Source organism: Eutrema salsugineum, unplaced genomic scaffold, assembly GCF_000478725.1.
Source record: "Eutrema salsugineum unplaced genomic scaffold, Eutsalg1_0 scaffold_11, whole genome shotgun sequence".
NCBI classification, from domain to species: Eukaryota; Viridiplantae; Streptophyta; class Magnoliopsida; order Brassicales; family Brassicaceae; genus Eutrema; species Eutrema salsugineum.
This window is the reverse complement of record NW_006256901.1, coordinates 1,705,211-1,727,873: the sequence shown is the minus strand read 5'-3', so window position 1 is coordinate 1,727,873 and position 22,663 is coordinate 1,705,211. Positions and strand designations below refer to the sequence as shown.

Genomic DNA, 22,663 nt, shown 5'->3' with positions numbered 1-22,663 from the left:
CGTCCTTCTGCCAGTCTGAGGTTGAGAAGAACTTCGATAGAATGTGCTTCGTCCGATCTCCTTTGATATATCCTTCCTTGAGCTGAGCTATGCATGCCGCGTTGTCTTCATACATCACCGTGGGCTGTGTGTCTTCGTCCATACCATGGCTAGGATTTCAGCATGGTTTGATGAAGTGGCAGTGAGTGTCTGCTTCATTGATCTCCAAGAGATGGCTGTTCCTCCATGCGTAAAAACGTAGCCAGTTTGAGACTTGGCAGTGTGCGGATCTGATAGATATCCTGCATCGGCGAAGCCGACTAACCCATCTTTATTTTGGTTAGTATAGAAGAGTCCTAAGTCTTGAGTACCTCGAAGGTATCTTAGGAGATGTTTTATACCGTTCCAGTGCCTCTGAGTTGGAGATGAACTATATCGAGCGAGGAGGTTCACGGCGAAACATATGTCTGGTCTAGTGTGACTAGCCAGGTACATTAACGCTCCTACAGCACTGAGGTATGGCTTTTCAGGACCAAGGATTTCTTCATCATCCTTTTTGGGACCAAGAGGGTCATCACTTAAGCTTCTAACTACCATTGGGCTGGTCAATGTGTGAGCTTGGTCCATATTAAATCGCTTGAGTACCTTTTCGATATAAGCCGATTGATGCACAAGGATTCCTCCTTTGATGTACTCAAGTTGTAATCCCAAACAGTACTTTGTTTTGCCTAGGTCTTTCATTTCGAATTCTGCTTTTAAGCAGTCGACTGTTTGGGAGATCTCACCAGATGTTCCGAGGATGTTTAGATCATCCACGTATACTGCTATGATTACAAATCCTTTGTTTGAGTACTTCTTGATGAAGATGCATGGACTGATGGGGTCATTTTTGTAGCCTTCTTTGATGAGGTAATCGCTGAGGCGGTTGTACCACATACGCCCACTTTGTTTCAGTCCATACAAGGATTTGTTCAGCCTGATGCAGTATTGATCTCGAGATGCATTTTTGTCTTTTAGTTCAATGCCATCTGGGAGTCTCATATATATTTCGTTGTCCAGGGGCCCATAGAGATATGCGGTTACAACATCCATTAACCGCAGATCAAGATTTTCTCTTATGGCCAGACTTATGAGGAATCGGAATGTTGTTGCATCCACCACTGGAGAATAAGTCTCCTCATAATCGATTCCGGGTCTCTGTGAGAATCCTTGTGCTACAAGCCGTGCTTTGTATCGAACGACTTCACCGAGTTCGTTCCTTTTGCGCACAAAGACCCATTTGTGGCCCACTGGCTTGATGTGTGATGGGGTCCGGATGATCGGACCGAACACGTTTCTGAGTTTGAGACTCTTTAACTCCACGTTTATGGCTTCTTTCCATTTTAGCCAATCTGTTCGATGTGTACACTGTGTTATTGACGTGGGTTCTAGATCCTCTTGCGTGAGCGCAACATCAAGTGCTACTTTGTATGCAAAGAGTGCATTTAAGTCGACTTCTTTTCGATTCCATTGTATTCCGGACATATTGTAATTGATGGAGATCTCATTGTTATCTTCTGAACCTGGAGATTCGGCGTCCCGAACTTCCATTGAGGGTTCATTAGATTGAGTCTCAGCCGCGGCTATGTCTGATATTGCAGGAATCCCGGTTTTGGTTATTGCACCTTTCTTTGATTTCCAGGGATTCTTATCTTTGGAACCGAGAGGTCTGCCCCGTTTGAGACGTGATGCAGACTCTGTAGCAACTTGGGTCTGTCCCGTTGGGACAGCTATTCGTACTGGTGCATTACAAGTTGGGATGTACGATTTGGTTACTTTGGTCGGGTCAGCAAAGGAATCTGGCAATTGATTAGCTAGCTTTTGATAATGAATAATCTTTTGGATCTCTGAATCACATTCTAGAGTCCGAGGATCTTGCCAATTTAATGATGTTTGATTCCATGAAAGATCTTTGACCAGCTTGTTTGTCTCACCACCTAAAGAGGGATATACCGATTCATCGAATTGGCAATCCGCATATCTGGCCTTGAAGAGATCTCCAGTGGTTGGCTCGAGATATCTTATGATGGTGGGAGAGTCAAAACCAACATATATTCCCATCCTTCTTTGAGGTCCCATTTTGGTTCGATGTGGTGGAGCAATGGGTACATATACTGAACACCCAAATGTTTTGAGATGGGAGATGTCTGGCTCATGACCCAAGAGTAGTTGGGATGGGGAATATTTGTGTTCACTAGATGGCCGGATGCGTATGAGTTCAGCAGCATGTAATACTGCATGTCCCCATGCTGAGGCCGGGAGCTTTGATCTCATGAGTAATGGTCGGGCTATCCATTGAATGCGTTTAATGAATGATTCAGCCAATCCATTTTGAGTATGGACATGTGCTACAGGATGTTCCACGGTTACCCCCATGGCCTTACAATAGTCATTAAACGCTTGTGAGGTAAATTCACCAGCATTGTCACGGCGGATAGTCTTTAGTGGGAAGTCAGGGAAATGGGCCCGCAATTTTATGATTTGGGCCAAGAACCTAGCGAAGTCTTGGTTCCGAGAGGACAAGAGACAAACATATGACCAACGGGTCGATGCGTCTATAAGGACCATGAAGTACCGGAATGGTCCAGAAGATGGATGTATAGGTCCACAGATATCGCCCTGGATTCTTTCTAGGAAATAAAGTGTTTGTTTAGAGATTTTAACTGGTGAAGGCCGAGTGATCAATTTGCCTTGAGAACAAGCTGTGCACATGAGGTGTTGAGGATAAGCTCGGTTTTCTTTGAGGGTATGCCCTTGAGAGTTTTGAATTAGTTTACGCATCATATTTGCACCGGGATGACCGAGCCGGTCGTGCCAAATAGTATAATCAGTAAACCGGGCTTTGAGAGTGGTATTAGCTTCAATCATACTGACTTTAGCATGGTAAAGTCCAGTAGAGAGCGCGGATATGGTTTCGAGGATTTGTTTATGGCCGTCTACGGTTTTAGTGACTAGGAGGGATTCTTTGTTCCCTTGACCTTGGGTTTCTATGTGGAAACCATTCTGTCTTATATCCTTGAAGCTCAGAAGATTTCTCTTCGAACTAGGAGAATATAGAGCATCTGGTATTTCAAGTTGTGTGCCATTTGATAGCAACACATAGGCATGGCCATATCCTTCGATAAGGTTTGAGGGACCCGCGATGGTGCTAATATTTGTGGTTTGATAGGTTAGGTTTATGAAGTAACTTTTATTTCTTAAGATAGTGTGGCTGGATCCACTATCTACGACTATGGTTTCCATTTGCTGGTGTGCTTCATTATGAATAGAAGATAGAATCCAGTATTGAGGAATTCAGATAATGTGATAAATCATAAAGTAAAGCATTGTCTGAGAATAAAGGCAAATGGAAAAAAAAAATGAAACAAATCCCAAAATGAAAAAATAAAGAACAAAATCAAATTGTATCAGAGTTTCAGATGATTGAATTAATCGAGGAGATCAGCTGTTTCATAGTCCATGGGGTCGGTCTGCTCGTTTGTGGTGTTCTCATCATCAAGGAGGTCGTCACCTTCCAGGTTAGCAGCATCGACTGGCTGAGTCATGTTGGCTTCAGCAGGAGCTTTTCCGTACTTCTGGTATAGATCGCAGTGGATCTTGGGGGTGCGACATTGCTTTGTTGGGTGGTTGAACATCCCACATCTGGTACAAGCAGAGTGATCGGGGTTGGTGTGGCGGGTCGGCTTGGTGATGCCTCGACCACGACCAGGACCATAACTGAGGTTAGGTCGGTTGCCACGACCATGTCCGCGTCCACGTCTTCCACGTCCATGTCCTCGGCCATTACCACGTCCATTACCACGTCCACGGCGGTGATCTGAGGATCTATCGGGTTGAACATGGTAGGACTCTTGACGAGAAGCTGGGACAGGAGCCGATCCCGGGGGCCTCATAGCGCTGTTCCTCATAAGCAGCTGGTTATTCTTATCAGCGAGGAGAAGACAGGACAACAAGTCTTCGTACAATGTGTGTTTCATTGCACGGTATTGTTGTTGGAGCACAACATTCTCTGTGCTGAATGTGGATAATGTTTTCTCGAGGAGATCATTATCTGTCACATCCTCGCCACAGAGTTTCCGGATGGCAACAATACGAAAGAGTTCGTTGTTGTAATCATCTACGGATTTGTAGTCCTGGAACCGAAGGTTCTTCCAGTCGAAATCTGCCTGAGGCAACTGGACCATTTTCTGATGGTCATATCGCTTTTTCAGCGCTTGCCACAATTCAAGTGGATTCTCAAGAGTGAGATATTGCTGCTTAAGGCTCGGGGCCAGATGATGGCGTATGTGACATATCGCCTGAGACTGTCCCTTACGGGATGCGGTGTTACCGTCGGTAATACACGCATCGAGTTCTTTCGATGCAAGGAACAAGCGCATGTCTAGGGCCCACTCGAGGTAGTTATCCCCGGAGACGTGAAGGGCCTCGAATTCACATTTCTGAATGTTTGACATGTGAAACATGAGATTGATTTTGTTAGGGATTGTTTTGAGAAAATTTTGAATGCTGATGATGAAACTTTCTATTTTGAGAATATTTCTATTTTAGGAAAGTTTCTAAATTTGGAAAGTTTCTAATTTGGGTAATTTTCTAAATGAGGAAAGTTTCTATGCCGGGAAAATTTCTATATGAGGAAAGTTTTTATATGAGGAAACTTTCTATTAGAGGGAACTTTCTCGGAAATAGTAAATTTTAAAAGGGTATGGTTTTAGTTACCCTGAACATGATGTCGGTTTAATAGCTGTGATTTAATCGGTTAAAGCCGAATATAATTTCGGTTAATGAGAACCAGGTTTAGCCGGTTTTAGGCGGTTTAGGAGGAACCCTAGGGGAGCCGAATATGATTAGGGTTTTATCTAGGGTTTTAACGGTTTGGAAAACATATTTTGGATGTGATTTCGAGATCTATAGGATCTGTGGTCGATGGTTTTAATAATTTCACAAGGACAACAAAGAAATCACGTGAAAAGGACTAGGGTTTAAGCATTATGACTTACGATTTTGAAAATTACAAAATCGTGAATCAAGCTTAGGATTTAGGGTTGATTTTCTTAGTTTATTCAATCAAGTGTTTCAAGCAAGAGAATCAACAATCAAATAAGCTGCAACAAGCTTATTAAACATGAAGAAAATCGAATAGGTTTATGCCATAAACATGGCCAAAAACGGTTGTTAGGTTTTTGTAGATTAGGGTTTTATAAAACGAGTTTAAAACCTTTGAACATGCATAAACTTGTAATTTAAACAATCAATCAACAAGTTATCAATCAATCATCAGAGTATCAAACACTTTCAATCAATTAGAGATCGATTTTTTTTTTTATAGGGTTTTGAAGTGTTTAAACAACAGGTTCTATGGCTCTCAGTTTTAGAAGATACCTTTTCCACCTTTGGATTTCTGACAGGCTAATGAAACTGGGAGCTAATAGACCTCAGTTAGCCGCTACAAATTCCAAGGATTGATCACCAAAACTGGAGAAGCTGCTGGTTGAAGAAGGAAAACTCGGATCTGGTTTTTTTTTTTTCGGTTGATCGTCGTGTACTGTAAGTGTGCGTGAGGGCGCGTCCGACGTTGGATCGACAAACGGTTTTCACCAGTAGATTCGTCTCGTCGAGGGCTTCGATTTGATATGTAGATCGTCTTCTGGTTCCTCACGGTTTGGAAGATATGCGTCTTTTAAGTTTCGACTTGCTTTTAGGGTTTTGGTGGTGGCCGAATTTATTAGGGTTTTTCGCTCAGAGAGTCTTATCGTGCTGATAACGTGTTGTGAAAACTTAGAAACTTTATTAATCACTGGAATGTATATATAGAGTACATAGGGAATCTAGGTTAAGTACAATGCCCTGATGGGCCTAATGGGCCGGTATAAGAGTCCATATATGATATGTGTTATAACACATTTGTTTTAATTCAACTTCTTTTTTTTACCATTTTATTTACTATCATTAAAAAAACTTTTAACCGTTTTTTAAGTGAAACTACCACTCAAATCTATCGATTTTATCATAATTATCAATTTAATTTTGGAGAGAAGTATAGTTCTTTCTTTTTAAAAACTGGGAGATATATATATATATATATATATTCCGTTTTAAAATATAATTTCTTTCATATTTTTTGCATACAGATTAAAAAATAGTTTAATTTTTTATTTTATCCTTTATTAAAATATTATTTATTGTGTTCATACTAATTAATTAACTATAAAAATAAGGATAAAAGTGGATTTTTTAAAAAAATATTTGTATTAGAAACCAACTTATATTTCAAAATAAAATTAATTTCTAAACGACTTATATTTTGAAACTAAAGATAAAATACAAGGAAGGAACATAAGTTATCTACAAGATAAATTATTCCTTAGCACTGGAAAAAAAAATGTCTTAAAACATAAGAAACAAACACAGCAAACAACAAAAAGTCATTACTTTATTAAAAAAATCGATTCCATCTACAAATCCCAATAACTAGACCTTGTTCAACAAACACATACAAATGATTCAACAATAACATATATATAAAAATCTATGTATCTATTATTCCAAAATATACAAGTAACATAAATTCATGACACATTACCCAAAAAAAGCAAAACAAGAAGTAAAATAAAACAACATTGGGACTCTACTGAAAATAGCAATGCTCCTGAATTCTGCTGCACTCTCTTACCTCTTTTAGGTAAAAGAGTTGATATGAACGTACAACTTTGTTTTGCTTCACACATTCTCATGACTTTTTAGATCCTCGTCCTAAACACTTCCCTGCTATGATCTGACCTGAGCCGCCACACCACCACCATTAGAACCTTCCGGCTGAGCCAGCGGGTTACTGACCACGCCAACATTCTCAATTTCTTGATCTTTAGAGGTACACATGCTCAAAGGTAGCTTCTTTAGCTTCACTCTTCCTCTTCTTTTCCCCAATATTGAGCTACTCTCTTCCCCTGTTTTCTCCTTCAAGACCAGCTTCCCATTCACTCTTGTTCTGTCTACTTCCTCGTCATTCGAGCTGTCTGAATCCACAACACCAGCAACATCATTCCCATCGTACATAGTACTACTAGTCACTACGCTCTTCTGCTTCTTGTTTCTGTGACCAGTCAAGACTCTAGGAGAATTGTCTATAGCTCGATTCAACCTACGCGCTAGCTCCTCGTCCGCTACACCTTTCGAATACAGAAGCTGAACCGGGACGTGTTTCTTCTGCTTACTCTTCCTCGGAGACCTCTCCTTCACCGTCGTTGTCGTCGTCTCAGCCGCCGGAAAAGAAGCGAACAGTTCCAAAGCACTCTTGGCCGCAGCTACCGCCTTTGAAGCAATGATGGCTTTCTCATTAGCGGTGGCTCTCGCCGCCTTTGCGACCTTAATCGCTAAAGCAGCGGTTGCTTTCGACGCCTGAGCTAGCTCTTCAGGAGATCGGTTATGGTCATCGTTGAGCTGGCAAGTCAAGAGATTGTCGAGATGGGTCTGCACATCTGTTGAAGCAGAGGAGGATCCGTTTGAGTATGAAGTAGAAGAGGAAGAAGCGAAACAAGGAAGAGGAGGGCTCGGAGAAGAAGAAGATCCATTTCCGGTGGTTTTCGAGTTCTGTTTCTTGAATCCGGCGAGTAATCGCTTCCGTGGAGGTAGAAGCGAATCTGCGGAATCTAGCTGGTTCACATCGCAAGCATTTGTCGCCATTTTTTTCAGCTAAAAACCCAAAATTTGACGAACAATTAGAGATTAGATCATGAATCAAGGATCAGAATTTCAGAACATGGATCGAAACCAAACAAATCAGAATGATGAATCGAATCTGTAAAAATCGATACTTTAATCAAATCTCGCGAGAGAACAAAGAACATCTTGCAATATTAGCGAAATCGTCAAAAGTTAAGATTAAAATAAACATCCACCAAAACCAAATTTATCATTAGTTGATCAATCGAATTATCCAAAAGAACACATCCCAGAAAAAAACCCGGAATTTTCTTTCATATAAAAAAAAAAGCAGAATTTCTCAGTTTATTAAGGTTCTCGATCAAAGATCATTTTGCTCAACATTCAAGAGTAGAGGAATCAAAAATAAAAATGAGAGTGCCAGATGAAGAAGCTGTTCTTTGAGTACCTGAGACCTCCTTTTTTCCCGTTATTACAAGGTGAAATTCACGCGGATTTGAAGTTTACCTTATCATTCTCTGTTCGTAGAACAAAACAGAGAGACAAACACAGAGGTTAGAGATGAAGAGGAAAGAAAATTAGGGTTTTCAGAAGGAGAGAAATGGGGAATATAGAGAAGGAGATGGTTTGTTTCCAATCTCTGATCCATTTTCGTTTTTATATGTAAACCCTACGAATCAATTTTAATTATCTCTTAATTTTTTTTTGGCTAATTTTCTTACGGTTTTTTTGTTTCTTTTACATTTACCTCTGTCTCCATGACAAAAGTGAGACAGAAAATTAACCAGAGTTTTTTTTCGTTTTTCTATTACATTCCGTCTAACTATAATAACGGCCGTCATTACTCTTTCTTTTTTAACGGAGCTACTTACAGTATTATTACAAAACGTAGACTTTCTGTATCTACAATTTAGACATTTTGAATTTAATTTGGCTAACAAAAAATTTAATTTGACATATGTTGTAAATTATTTGTACAGTACTTTGTTTAAGATATAGACATTTTAAGATGTATTTTTGCATTGTAACATTTTATTTTAATTACCGCATAAAATTTGTTACAATTCAACACTGTTTGCGTACGCTACACGATAAAATAGAAAAAGGGTAAAATAGTCATTTAATATTAAAACATGACAAAAAAATATCTAACAATTTATGAATGTTAAAAATGATAATTCCATAATTTTAATACAAATTAAAATAGTATACAAAATAGATTACATGAAGGAATGTAAGATAAAATACATATGTAAAAGGGGTCACTGCAAACAAAAAAAAAAATCAAAGTCCAGTGGAAAATGTAAACTTTCTTCAGAAATAAAATCGGTGAAAGAAAGATAGATAAATCATTGAAAATCATGAAAACCAACAATTAATTACAAAAGAACATATAAAAAAAAAAAACTCCATTTAAAACAACCTATCAAGTCTCTAGAACTGTAGAACTAGCCTTAACATAAGCAAACCTTAAAGATAAACTAAGACATCCTCAAAACACGGATAAAACATATTCAAATAATCCAAAAACTACGTTAGAAATGCTAGAGAATCGCACAGCTTAAGAGATTATATCTACATTCATGCCATTGCCAGTCATATCGTTACACAACGGAACTCTTTTGGATTTTCAGAAGAAAGACGACAGATAAATTTACGACATCAAATATAAGCTCTCCCTCCACAAACCGATACCAAAGTTGTGTCTAAAGGAAAATGTTTTTCCATGCTACTTATTATGTATCTACATACTAATTTCCATTGCCCATAAAATTTCAAAAACATAGAGATACAGTATATTGAATGTTAGTAAAGCAAAATTATTGTTACGAATTCCACATTTATGTGACATCGGCAATGACCAATAAACAAAATGTTATCGACGGAGTACACTAGTAAACCAAAGTATATACAATGAATTATGTACACATGTGTTAGGAGAAAAAAGTCATAGCTCAAAGACTACCTTTGAAACATAACGGTAATGTTCAAAAATGATGGTTCTAATTCACCAAAAGACAACTCAACCCACTTCTAAACTAGATTAAATGAATCCGGCCCAAGTGGCTCATATTTGGCCCAATGTTAGTCAAATCCCATTTAGATTTGTAATTAGTGTGCACCATTACAATTATAAACTCCTTTTAGTATTAGTAAAATAGAAATTATATGTAGCAATGAGAAGAATTTTAGCTTCCCTGTACTGCAAGTAAACATTTACAGGTACAATGGAAACTCGCCTCTTAAAAAAAAAAACACCCCATTGAAAAACCCTATTTACAGAAACATACCAAAAAACCAATCACATTAACCAAACCAATCAGCTCTGCTTCAATATCTTAACTCTTGATCTTTAAACCATTTGTGTTCTTAGATCCTTAACAACTTCCTCAACAAGATCCGCCATGATCATACCTTCAACTTCTCTCCCCAACACATTAACTTCTTCACCAATCAAACCACTCCATGGACACCTCTCCAAGTCCCAACCAATGATCCCATCCAATGAACAAAAGGGTTTCTCTGGCTGAGAATATAAATACTCCGACATGATCCTCCAAGTTGATTCCAACAGATATTTACCTCGTATAGCCGTTGACTCAGATACACAAGAGCTTATAAATCTCTTCTTGAAACCTGACTTTGTCAATGGTCCAAGCACCACCGTAAGTACTTCGTTCAAAAGATCAAACAAGTATATTATGATTATCTTCACTTCTACTACTCTCTTTGCTGTCTTCGTCTTCTTGATTCTGATTGCTTCTCTCCTTGAGATTCTCTTTTATTTCTTCAAGAACAGACTTGTTTATAAGCTTTGCATATGGATCGAATCTAGACAATGATCTATCAGTAGTCCCTTCATACAAACCAGAAGCCACAGGAAGATCTCTAACAAATACTTTATCTGGATTTCCTAAATCAACAATGTTCTCAGTCTCTCGAGCCATCGCTTCTTCTTCCACAGGCGTTGGCACTTGTATGTCGGAGTCAAGCTCATTTATCTGCCTTCTTAGTTCTGAATTCAGCAGAAACAGAGAATGAGAAACACTTCAAGAAGTGTGTTGAACATTTCAAGAAAAAAGGAGAAAACTTTGTTTTGTTTTCTTACCACTTAGATTGGAACTGATGTCTCTGAAGACTTGAGGCATACCGTTCTCATCCGATACAGTCACATCCGGTGTCGAAATCTGGCTGAGATAATCAACATTTCTCCAGAACTCTTCTGAGATAATCTTTCTTTCCTCCTGATTGGTTCTATTTCTGCTTCTGTCTCTTCTCGTTCTGCTATTACAGCATCGTGCTATCTCATGATCTGCGCGCCTGTCAAAACATGCCGATCCTCTAACAGAAGCTTACCAAATGATGTCCCTGAGACAGGAGCAGATAGTGATCTTTTGAGATTCCTTGGTGATGAAGAATCTTTCTTAGGAATGTTTCTGTTTGTTCTCGTGTCTTCTTCATCGATTTCAACAGTTTGTTTCCGCAAGCTCTCTGCATCCGATACAGTAGGTCGCAAACAGCTACATTTGATCGCAGAATCATCTGAAGGACTCATCTCTTTTCTCAAAACGTTCCTAAGTCTCTCTGCCAAAAGCCTTCTTGTATCTCTACTTATAAACTCTTGAGGAGAGTCTGGTGCATTGCACTGAACCTCGCTCGCTGCATATGATCTCATCGATTCAGACCTCGGAAATGGTCTTTCGCTGAAAGGAGTCTCGATTTCGCTTCCTCTCACTGACGAACTTCTCTTGAGAGCTCTTCCTTGAAGCTCACCTTTCAACCTCTCCTTGACTTCCTCAAGAAACTCTTCAATGCTGCTTCCTCTGCTTCCTTCAATGGTCGTCCCTGAAGAAGTAGTTAACGAATCTTCGTAATCATACACTCTCTGAATACCAGGTCTTAAAACCACAATCCTTGTAGGAGCTTTCTTGTCTGACTTCAAGGTAAAATCTCGACCAAAGCTCCTAGTTCATGTGAAAAGCCTCTCCTTGTCATCACGAGCCACAACGCAGCCTGAACCAACGATTCTTGAACAATCTTTAAACCTTTTTATCAGCTTGCCAAGCTTCAAACTCTTTTCCTCGGAGACCTCTCCTTCACCATCGTCGTCGTCGTCTCAGCCGCCGGAAAAGAAGCGAACAGTTCCAAAGCACTCTTGGCCGCAGCTACTGCCTTTGAAGCACTGATCGCTTTCTCATTAGCGGTGGCTCTCGCCGCCTTTGCGACCTTAATCGCTAAAGCAGCGGTTGCTTTCGACGCCTGAGCTAGCTCTTCCGGAGATCGGTTATGGTCATCGTTGAGCTGGCAAGTCAAGAGATTGTCGAGATGGGTCTGCACATCTGTTGAAGCAGAGGAGGATCCGTTTGAGTATGAAGTAGAGGAGGAAGAAGCGAAACAAGGAAGAGGAGGGCTCGGAGAAGAAGAAGATCCATTTCCGGTGGTTTTCGAGTTCTGTTTCTTGAATCCGGCGAGTAATAGCTTCCTTGGAGGTAGAAGCGAATCTGCTGAATCGAGCTGATTCACATCGCAAGCATTTGTCGCCATATTTTCCAGCTAAAACCCAAAAATCGACGAACAATTCCAGATTAGATCATGAATCAAGGATCAGAATTTCAGAACATGGATCGAAACCAAACAAATCAGAATGATGAATCGAATCTGTAAAAATCGATACTTTAATCAAATCTCGCGAGAACAAAGAACATCTTGCAATTATCAAGCGAAATCGTCAAAAGTTAAGATCAAAATAAACATCCACCTAAACCAAATTTATCATTAGTTGATCAATCGAATTATCCATAAGAACACATCCCAGAAAAAAAAAACCCGGGATTTTTTTTTCAAATAAAAAAAAGCAGAATTTCTCAGTTTATTAAGGTTCTCGATCAAAGATCATTTTGCTCAACATTCAAGAGTAGAAGAATCAAAAATAAAAATGAGAGTGCCAGATGAAGAAGCTGTTCTTTGAGTACCTGAGACCTCCTTTTTCCCGTTATTACAAGGTGAAATTCACGCGGATTTGAAGTTTACCTTATCATTCTCTGTTCGTAGAACAAAACAGAGAGACAAACACAGAGAGGTTAGAGATGAAAGGAAAGAAAATTAGGGTTTTCAGAAGGAGAGAAATGGGCTGGGCTGGATCTTGTATTTTAGGCCGATATTTTTCTGGCTTAACTCCAATTATTCAAAATATAATTTATTTAATGGATTTATCCTGTATAACTCCAATTATTTTGTATATTTTTTTTAAGCTTTGTGGACTTAACCCAATTATAAGAAATCTAGCTCCCACGATTGCTCCCCAGCCCATTAAACGAATATCAAGCTTAATAGGCGGTGAAGCTCTATCGTTTCGTATTTGCGGATATACTTAAATCTTTTGAAAAATTTTTAAAATTTGAAATAAACGATGCAGATTTTATTACTACGTTTTGTGCTTCGCGAGCACCCTTAGATCCCCATTCTTTTTGAGATTTTACTCGAAATGGTTGCCATCCAACGGCCTGAATCTTCGGAGAATAAAATCTCTTTTTGGACTTTGGGAACCGCTTCACAAGTTGGGTATTTAACCTCGACTCTCCGTGTTCCCAATTAACTGCTCCACTCGTTTTTGATCAAGGTAACTTCTCTTTCCACACCCTTTGCTTTTATATTTGCTTTTAGGAATAGGGTTTTTTGGATTTTCGAGGTAAACTCGATTTGCTGCTTGGAGTCCTCCTTTTTGTTATTCTTTAGAAATCGCTACTTTTTTTTTACCGACATGAGTGTCAGCGAAGAGTTATTCGGTCCCTATATTCCCTGCACCACCTCGGAATATGATTTGCGAAGACTTCGGAATGCGCACGGCGTTCCTTCGGATGTTGAGATGGCGGTCTCATCGACAATGAAATCACCGGAGACCGTGAGGCCGGGATGGTTCTGCGCATACCACACTTACTTCGAAGAATGCGTACTGACCTTCCCGATTCTAGGGTTTCTCCTTCAAACCCTAGTGCAGCTCCGGATCTCTTTTTCCCACATGTGCCCGAACTTTGTTAGAAACATCGTTGGACTTTTCGTTCAGGCGCGGGAAGAAGGGATCCCCTTTACTCCGACCGACATCGTCACCTTATACTCGGTGAAGAAGAATCCCGGTTTCGAGGGGACCTCCTATTTTTTGCCTCGATGGAATCGAAGGATGCTCGTAGATGTCCTGCAATGAACGTTCCTTTTTAGGGTTAACGCCGCGTCGGTCGGCGATTTCGATTTCTCTCCCCTCCCCAGACTTTGGTCACAGGTCGCCGGTCGGGCACTCTTAGATGTTTAATCGATTCGGTGTTCGCTTTTGTTTTCGTCTTTCTAACCTTTTGATTTTACTTTCGCAGAAACTCTAAAAAAACCTCCACCGATAATGGATAGCGTTCTCGCAGCTCTTCGACAAGAAAGGGTCTCGTGGTACAATTTCACTCGTCAGAGGATTCTGCGAGCTCTTGAGATACCACTGCAGCCGATCGTTCACCAAGCAATCGTCAAACCTACTCTTTTCAGAGGTACACTGATAAAATCGTACTTGGGACCGTGTTATCGCGTTTTATGGGTTCCTTTGTACCTCGTTTTACTGACTAGGCTTTATCTGACCGGTTCAGCCGACGCTTCTCCGACTTCATCGACCGCCAGCACTTCAATGTCTCGACGCCTACCCTTCCGTCAGCGATCCTCTAAGGATCAAGTGGGTCCAAGCCGTGTCCAGAGTGAGACATTGCTGCCTCGATTTTCGAAGCCTTGGTGGCTCATGGTCGGCCGGCAGCGATTCCGAACGGTGCTCTGCCCCCTGCGGTGGCGACATAGGGGGTTGATCCCTCTCAGGCTCCCGCTACTGGCGTCCCGGCGGAGCCAATACGATTGAGCTCTGAGTCGGGGGGCTAAACGGCCGCGTCGCGAGGCCGACCCCTCTCGATCTCCGAGGCAGCGCCCAGCTGGCCCGATGAGGTTAGCCGGGAGTCCTCCGACCCATTCGAATGAGAGTGGTTCTTCCCAGGGTAACCCTCCTTTTCCCTAGAGGTTTACTCACTCGAGGGACTACCCGATCATTGAAGACCCGGAATCGTTCGCTACTTCAAGCCCGTTGGGTGCCGTCTCCCTACGGGTATTTTCCTTTCTGTTGTTTGTATATTTTCGATGTGTTATTTTCGTGACCCTGATTTTACTTTTCGCTTGCAGGCCATTACCGCACATAACCGCGTTGTATTTTTTGCTGAACGGATGTTCGAGGAGTCGCCTTGCTCCAACGAGCTAGATGCCGCTAAGAAGGTCTTTCAGGACCTAAGGGCGGAGCTTCAGGGGGCGAAGGATCGGGAGGCCGCGGTAACTGGTCAACTGGCTGAGCTTGAGGATTCCCGAGCTCGTTTAACCGTGTTGGAGGCTTCCAAACTCGAGTTGCAAGGAAAGGTGGGGACACTCTCGGAGCAGAACAAATCTCTGGCCGAAGAGAGCCATTCCTCCCTGGCTTAGTCGGCCCGGCTGGCAGAGGAGATCCGTCTGCTAAAGGCGGATTGGGAGGAGGAGCTGCATCGCCAGGTTCGTACTGAGAAGGGGGAGCTTAACCGCCAGTATCAGGAGATCCTTTTTTGATCAAGGACAAGTTCAACAAAAATAAAATCGAATTGAATGCTGATTCAAAAGAAAATTGAATGCTACTTGCCAATATTGATCTGCTTGAGGGTATGGGGAATGGGGATATTCAACCCGACACCAAGCTTGTGAACCTGCAGGCGCAGATACCGAACTTTGAAGTGGCTTTCCAGGCGGCCTTGGTTTCAGATTTCTCCCTCGGTAGGCTTAACCTCCAGGCGGTCTCGGAGTCATCGATGGCAGTGATGGATATCAATCCAAACACGTTGGTTCCAACAGGATTCAACCAGTTCGGGACCAACGTTCTGGAGGGGACGCGCGACAGGGCTCAGCGGGAGGGAAGACGAGGCGTAACAACCTTCAAGTCTTCGATTTTTTTTATTGTGGGGACCTGGAGTCCCCTTTTTACGTGTTTCTGAACATGGTGCCTGGGAGGGCTTTAATCCACTCTTTCTTTGCTTCGAATTGGTGTCCGGGAGGGCTTTAAGTTTCTATTTTGATTTTCATACTTAGTTGTTTTCACGTTTTTGCGACTAAGTTTTTTTGTCTTAGTTCGCTTTTATCGTGATGGGTCTTTGCTTTGAAAACTTAGTATTTAGTGGGCTTAATGCTGTCTCTTTCGAGAAATAGCTCGCTCGAGTTCGGGCCTCGTTTTCGACTTAGGTTGAATATTCCTTTGCTTCAGTCTCGGGAGTTGTGGGCTTTAGCCCGGACTTCACGAGGTGATCGGCTTTAGTGGTTTTAAGCGGTTGGCCTGAAATTTAACTTAGAAAATTTAATTCCTTAGCTCTTTTCAAGGCTTTATTGGTTTGTCGGTTAAACCTGACTAGGCACCAAGTTTTATTATTATTTAATTTGGGATTGCTTTGATACTACCGTGATAACTTGTTTTAACAAATTGTGGTATGTATCACATTCACCCCCCCCCCCCCAAAAAATTTTTAGAAAAGGAGGTCGAGTCGTATGTTCGAAATGTTTGTTTTATTGATGAGACACAATATTGTTTACAACATATCGAACTGAATACTTTTCAAGTTTTTCAAATGGTTTTTTAAAAAAAAATAGTGGCTGGATGCGTAGCTCGAGCTGCCTACGTATCCCGTCTACGGATCAAGCCGGACGTATTTCGATTGTTTTGAGAACTCAGAACTAATATCTTTTGAGATTCATGATGTTTCATGGTCTCTTTTTTGGTACTCCGTTGCGTGTTTTTAGTTAGCTTGTAGACGCCTGGGCGTACTATTTCGACGACCCGGTAGGGACCTTCCCATTTGGTCCCTAGTTTTCCGGTGTCTGCTTCCTTAGTGTGGTCAAAAACTTTGAGCAAGACTAAGTCTCCGACTGCGAATTTTCGCTACTAGACTCTAGTGTTGTAGAAGCGAGCTGCGGCTTACTGGTAGTTTTGGCCTCTGATCATAGCTTGATCTCGATGTTCGTCGATGTGATCCAAATGTTCTCGAAGAGCATCTTCGTTGAGTTCTGCGTTGTCCGGACACAAGGTTCTTCTCTGGCTTGGAACTACTGCCTCGAGGCCGTAAGCTAGCAAGAACGGAGTCTCGCTGGTGGCCTTGTGTGGGCTGGTTCGGCATAACCAGAGGATTGCTTGCAGCTCCTCCGCCCATCGAGCCTTTCTGGTGTCGAGGCGTTTCTTGAGGTTGCTCAGGATCGTCTTATTGGCGGTCTCGGCTTGACTATTGCCTTGAGGGTACCGAGGCGTCAACGTCGTAAAGCGGATTTTCCACCTATTGTAGAAGTTTCTGGTCGTTGTTGATATGAACTGGGGGTCGTTATCCGTTACGATTTCGTACGGGAGCCCGTGTTTGCAGAAGATGTACTTCCATATGAAGTTTTTGACCTCAGCTTTGGCTGAGTTCTGAAGGGCTTTTGCTTTAACCCATTTGGTAAAATAATCGGTTATGACTAGTAGGTATTTGACCTGCTTTCATCCGGAAGAGACTAGAAGTCCTATCAGACCCATAGACCACCTCATGAATAGGTACGGGGCTGTGACAGATGATAGCTTCTCCGCTGGAGAATGTATTATTAGTGCGTGCCTTTGGCATTTATCGCATTTTTGTGCGTATTTTTCGCAGTCGAATATCATTTTCGGCCAAAAATAGCCTTGCTTTCTTAATCTTGATGGTGAGGGTGTGTTCCGACGAATGGCTTCCACAGCGGCCATCGTGAGCTTCCTCCATCACTTTTCGAGCTTTGATGCCGTGTATGCATCGAAGGTAAGGTCCAAAGTCACTACGCTCATACAGCCGGTCTTCTATTATGGTGTACCTCCAGCTTTTGGCTCTTAGTTTCCTGGCTTCCCATTTGTTCGGCGGGACTGTGCAATCTCGAATGTATTTGAGAATGGGAATTCTCCAATCCGGTTGGTTAACGTATTCGTCGTGATCGTCAGGGTCGTCCTTGGTCCTTTCGTTCGGCGGAAGCTCTTCTGGCTCGTACATCGGGGGATCAAATTCATCGACTCTAACGTCTGCAGGTGTTGGTTCGGACTCCATCGAGGCCTGGGTTTGGTTAATCGGGCCCAGTCTGTTGGCGGGGCCCAAACTTCATTCACCGTTTGAATTTTTGGTGGGATATCTATGCTTGGTTTTTTTATACCTTCCACCGGGATTATCCGTTTGACCAGGGGGTCCAAGGTGGAAGCTAATGCGGCTAATGCATCCGCAGGAGTATTTTCTCCCCGGGGAATTTGAGTCAATTCGAATTTCTCGAACTGCTTACAATGTTGCACGCTAGTTTTAAGTAAGCTTCCATCCTCGTATCTCTGGTTTCATACTCGCTGTGGAATTGGCTGGTGACGGGCTGGGAGTCGCTGAAAGTGCTAACCTCGCGCGCACCTATTCTAAGGGCTAATTTTAGTTCGGCTATGAGGGCTTCGTATTCGGCTTCGTTGTTTGAAGCGTCGAAGCCAAGTCTGAAAGATTGTTCCATCACCTCTCCCGTCGGGGATATGATTCAAATTCCGACCCCGGAGCCTTGTCTTGACGAGACTACGTCTACAATCTACATAGAGGATCCATGTTTTGTTCAATGAGATTTCGTCTTGCGCTTCCGAAGCTAGCTCGATAATAAAATCGGCTAGGACTTGTGCTTTGGCGCAGTCTAGTTTGGTTTTCGATATCGTATTTGCTGAGCTCGATTGCCCATTTTGCGAGGAGCCCATATTGACTAGGACTGTGGAGTATGGTTCGCAGCGGTTGCGAGGTCATCCCCACAATTGCGTGGGATTGGAAGTAGGGTCTCAGTTTACGCGCCGAAACTACGACAGCCAAAGCCAATTTTTCCATTACTGGATAACGCGTTTTGGATTGAATTAGCGTTTTGCTCACATAAAATATGGGTTTTTGTTCACTTTGCTCTTCGCGAACTTACACGCCAGTGATTGCCGCGGGTGATACCACAATGTATAGGTAGAGAGGTTTGCCTTCTACAGGTTTTACGAGGATGGGAACTTTTTGTTCTCTTTGAGCAAGTTGTAAAACGGTAGACATTTGTCGGTTGATCGGGAGATAAACCTGTTTAAGGCCGCTATTTTCCCGGTCAACCTTTATACTTCCCTCGTGGTCTTAGGAGACGGCATTTCGAAGAAAGCGTTTATTTGCTTCGGGTTCGCTTTGATGTCCCGCTCGGTTACAAGGTAACCAAGGAATTTACTGGAGGGAACTCCAATGAGCATTTGGCTGGGTTCAGCTTCATGTTGTATTGATTGAGTATGTTAAAACATTCTCTGAGTTGCGCGACGTGATCGGTTTCTTTTTCGGATTTCACGAGCATATCATCAATGTAAACTTTCATCGTTTTCCCGAGCTGGTCGGCAAATATTTTGTTTACTAAACATTGGTAAGTTGCGCCGGCGTTTTTTAGTCCGAAGGGCATCACTCGATAACAGTATGTACTTCGGTCTGTAATGAACGCAGTCTTTTCTTGGTTCTCGGGATGCGTTTTGATCTTGTTGTATCCTGAGAAGGCATCCATGAAAGATAACAACTGGTGTCGGGCCGTAACATCGACTAAACGGTTGATATACGGAAGTAAGAAGCTGTCTTTAGGACAGGCCTTATAGAGATCGGTGAAGTCGATGCAGACTCTCCACTTCCTATTTTTCTTTTTTTACTACGACGGGGTTAGCTACCTCGTCGTTGACTGCTTTGGCCCGATCGGGGCCCAGCTTGCACCGTTTCTGTTTTACGGGGCTTAAACGTAAAGTCCACGTTTAATTCGAGCGAGGTGACTCCGAGATCGATGCCGGGCATGTCGGACATGGACCAGGCGAAGGTGCTGATGTTTTCTTTTAAGAAGCTCAGCAGTTCGTTTTTGATGGTGGGGAGAGGTCTCTCCAGATTCCTACGCATTTTTCTGGATGAGCATCGTCGATGCATTTTTGAACAATGAGCTCTCTGCGGGGTTTTCCCACGGAGGGATCTTTGTCGTTTTCTATTCAATGCATCGCGAGTTCATCCTCCTTCTGTGATTGCTATGTGAGAGATCGTTTGGCTTGTTTAAAGCATCCCATATAGGAGTGTCGGGCAGCTTGGTGGCAGACGCGCACAGTTTGGACTCCTTTCGGAAATGGTATGTAGAAGGGACTGCCTTCATGGTGTAGAGCCATGGCCTGCCTAAGATGGCGTTGTATGATGCACTTTCATCTACAACCACAAAGTCAATTGCTTTTTGTACTCCTCACGCTATCACTGGGAGTTGTATAGTTCCCATGGAGTAGCAAGTCTCTCCGGCAAAGCCGGTTAGGGGGTGTTTTTTCGCCTCTAAGCATGGAGGTGAAGAAACCCATTTGCTTGAAAGCGTCGTAGAATAGGACATCTACAGAGCTTCCAGTGTCGATCATGACGCGAGATAGTTCGAATCCACTCACATCGAGCTGGATTACAAGTGCGTCGTTGTGTGGTTTGTCAAGGCAGAGCGTTTCGCTTTCCAGAAAAGAGATCTCGTGATATGGTCCCTCGAGTAGTTGCTTTGGCTTAACGTTCGACTCGAGTATATGCTGAGGTCTCTGAAAATCAGGTCGATCCTCTTCCGAGGAGCTGGTGGTGGAGACTCCGGGGGTTCCTCATTGTCAGATCGCTTCTTTTCTTAGGGGTAGGCTTTTTCCTTTCTCTTCAGCCTTTTCCTTGGTTTTCTCAGTTTTTTCAGGGTCGTCTTTCGTGGCTAGCATCCTTATCCGAGTTCGGCATTCCTCGGTGGAATGTCCTTTCTTTTCGTGATATGTGCAAAATTTGCTTTCGTAAAAGTTTGCTTTTTTAGACTCGCCCTTCTTAGATTCGGGGCTATCTATGACGTAGATGTGTTATCCCTCGCCCTTGGGTCTCTCTTTGGATATCTTTTTCCCGGGAGGAGCACCTACGCTTTTGTCCTTGCGAGCTGTGATATCTTCTTCGAGGAAGATGAACTGGGTAGCTCGGTGCATGGCGTCGTCTAATGAGACGGGAGTTCATACGTTGATCAATTTATAGAATTTTGACGTAACTACTAGTCCTTGTTGCAGAGCTAGTAGGGCGACTTTTTCGTTTGGATTAGCTATCTGGGCTTTGAAAGCTTTAAACTTGTCCATAAAGGATCTGAGAGACTCTCCGGGTCTTTGTTTGAGTTTCCAAAATTCAGCTTCGGTTTTTCTTGACTGGATAAAAACGGAGTACTGCTTTAAGAATACGGACACAAGCTGAGTAAACTTGTCTATCGAATTGGGTTTGAATGTATAGAACCACTCTTGCGTGGGGCCCGTTATATTTCCGATGAAGAAACGGCAGTGTCCTGCGTCTTGTTCCTCTTCGTCTTAATGAGCTCCGGTCATGGCAAGCCTAAAAGCTCTGAGATGGGGTCGCGGATCGCCTTTCCCAGTGTACTCTGGGATATTGATTTTACCGAGGTCAGGAAGTCGAACATCAGTGACTCGCCGTGTAAATAGTGTTCTTCGAGTTTACTCGATTACCCGATCAATGTCTGGTGCTGAACTGGTCGTGCAACTTGCGAACTCAGCAGTTGTATCTCGTTGTGAGTTTGATCGGCATATCTCTCGAAGATTTCCCGGTTGATCATAGTGTGGGGGTTATCGCGATCTCTAAGGTTATCGCGGTTCTCGTTACCCTGTTCGACTGGGAGATTGTAGCGAGTCTCTCTGGCGGCAAACGAGCCTACGTTGCTCGTTCTTGGGTCATCATGCTGGAATTGCGGATATTCCTGATTTGCTGCGTTTGCTTCGGTCTGGAACTGCTATTGTGGAACCGAGCTCGGGTTTATATGGTCGTTCCACCTCCATGTAGGAGATCCGTTCCTTGGTGGAGGGGATGGCGATGGCAGGCGATCTGTGGATGAGCTTGCGTAGGATCACAGTGTCCTGCTTAACTCAGGAGTGACCGTCGACGGATACGTCGTAATGGTCTAATCGGGAATTGTTCCGAAGCAGACCAAGATTGTTAATTGCCTGTTCGAAGAGGTTTGAACAGGTGAGAAATTGAGAGTGGTTCGCAGGATGTAGGTTTCCTCGCCTCTCTCACGGCCGAGCTCGAACTACTGCCTCTGGATGATCAGTTCAAGTTCATGTTGCCTCTCAATCAGGAGTGTCATAGTGCAGCGTATTTTGGCCACCTCTTCGACGCTAAGACGTCTTAGAGATTTGGGCTGCATAGGCTGACAACGCGCTGGTAGCGGCCTGATCGACGTCGTATCTGTGGATGCGACAGGGTTACGAGAGCTATTCTGCTCCCGAGGTGGTGCATTGCGACCTGCCTCGGTTGGCAATACGCTTTGGGTCGCAACCGTGGTAGTTCCCACGAGTGCTGCTGGTGGGGTTCGGAGGTCCGGCCTGGTGGCAGCTTGGAGGCTCGATCCGACGATCAAGAGACTGGATTCGGAGCTTTGCGAGTCCTGAGAGGTAGATCTCTTTGACGATTGGTTTAAATCCATTTTCTTGCTTGCGATTCTAGGATCGGCTCTTGAGTAAGAAAATCTGATAAATCCCCACATACGGCACCAAAATGTGGTTGCTAAAATCGACACTCAGAATTTTGTATATAGTTTTAGGGAAGAGATTTATAACGATGGGTCATATTTATCTTTGAATCGATCGAGTATAGAAAAGTATTGAAGAAATTGGACTTTATTTGAATTAATCGGAGAAGAATACAGGATTTCTCTAAGAGAATGTGTACAAAAAGATAACTGTAATTTTAGGGTTTTTCCGGGGGAAAAGATGTCTCTTCTTTGTTTCTTGCAAGCTCTTTTTATACTTCTCTTTGGGTTTTGAACTGCCGCCGCGTATCTCGGGCCACTTCGTGTTATGCCGTTTCCGTGATGTCCGTAATGACTCCGAGCTGTTAGAGGAATATAATCGATTTTGACCGGA

At 42.8% G+C, this 22,663-nt stretch overlaps 1 protein-coding gene and 1 pseudogene across 1 annotated transcript; both read right to left on the bottom strand.

Annotated features, from left to right (window-relative positions):
• Positions 1–6,513: 6,513 nt before the first annotated feature.
• LOC18026075 lies at positions 6,514–8,301 on the bottom strand. The gene is made up of 2 exons (XM_024160853.1): positions 8,126–8,301; positions 6,514–7,707 (listed from the first exon to the last, which is right to left on the bottom strand). Exon 2 carries the CDS (start codon positions 7,696–7,698, stop codon positions 6,784–6,786), a length of 915 nt encoding a protein of 304 aa, XP_024016621.1. The 5' UTR covers positions 7,699–7,707; positions 8,126–8,301; the 3' UTR covers positions 6,514–6,783.
• Positions 8,302–9,823: 1,522 nt separating this feature from the next.
• Positions 9,824–12,222, bottom strand: LOC18026275 (annotated as a pseudogene).
• Between the last annotated feature and the right edge of the window lie 10,441 nt (positions 12,223–22,663).

Excerpts from the sequence above, each read along its gene's own strand:
- LOC18026075 (XM_024160853.1), bottom strand. The coding sequence starts at position 7,698 with ATGGCGACAAATGCTTGCGATGTGAACCAGCTAGATTCCGCAGATTCG.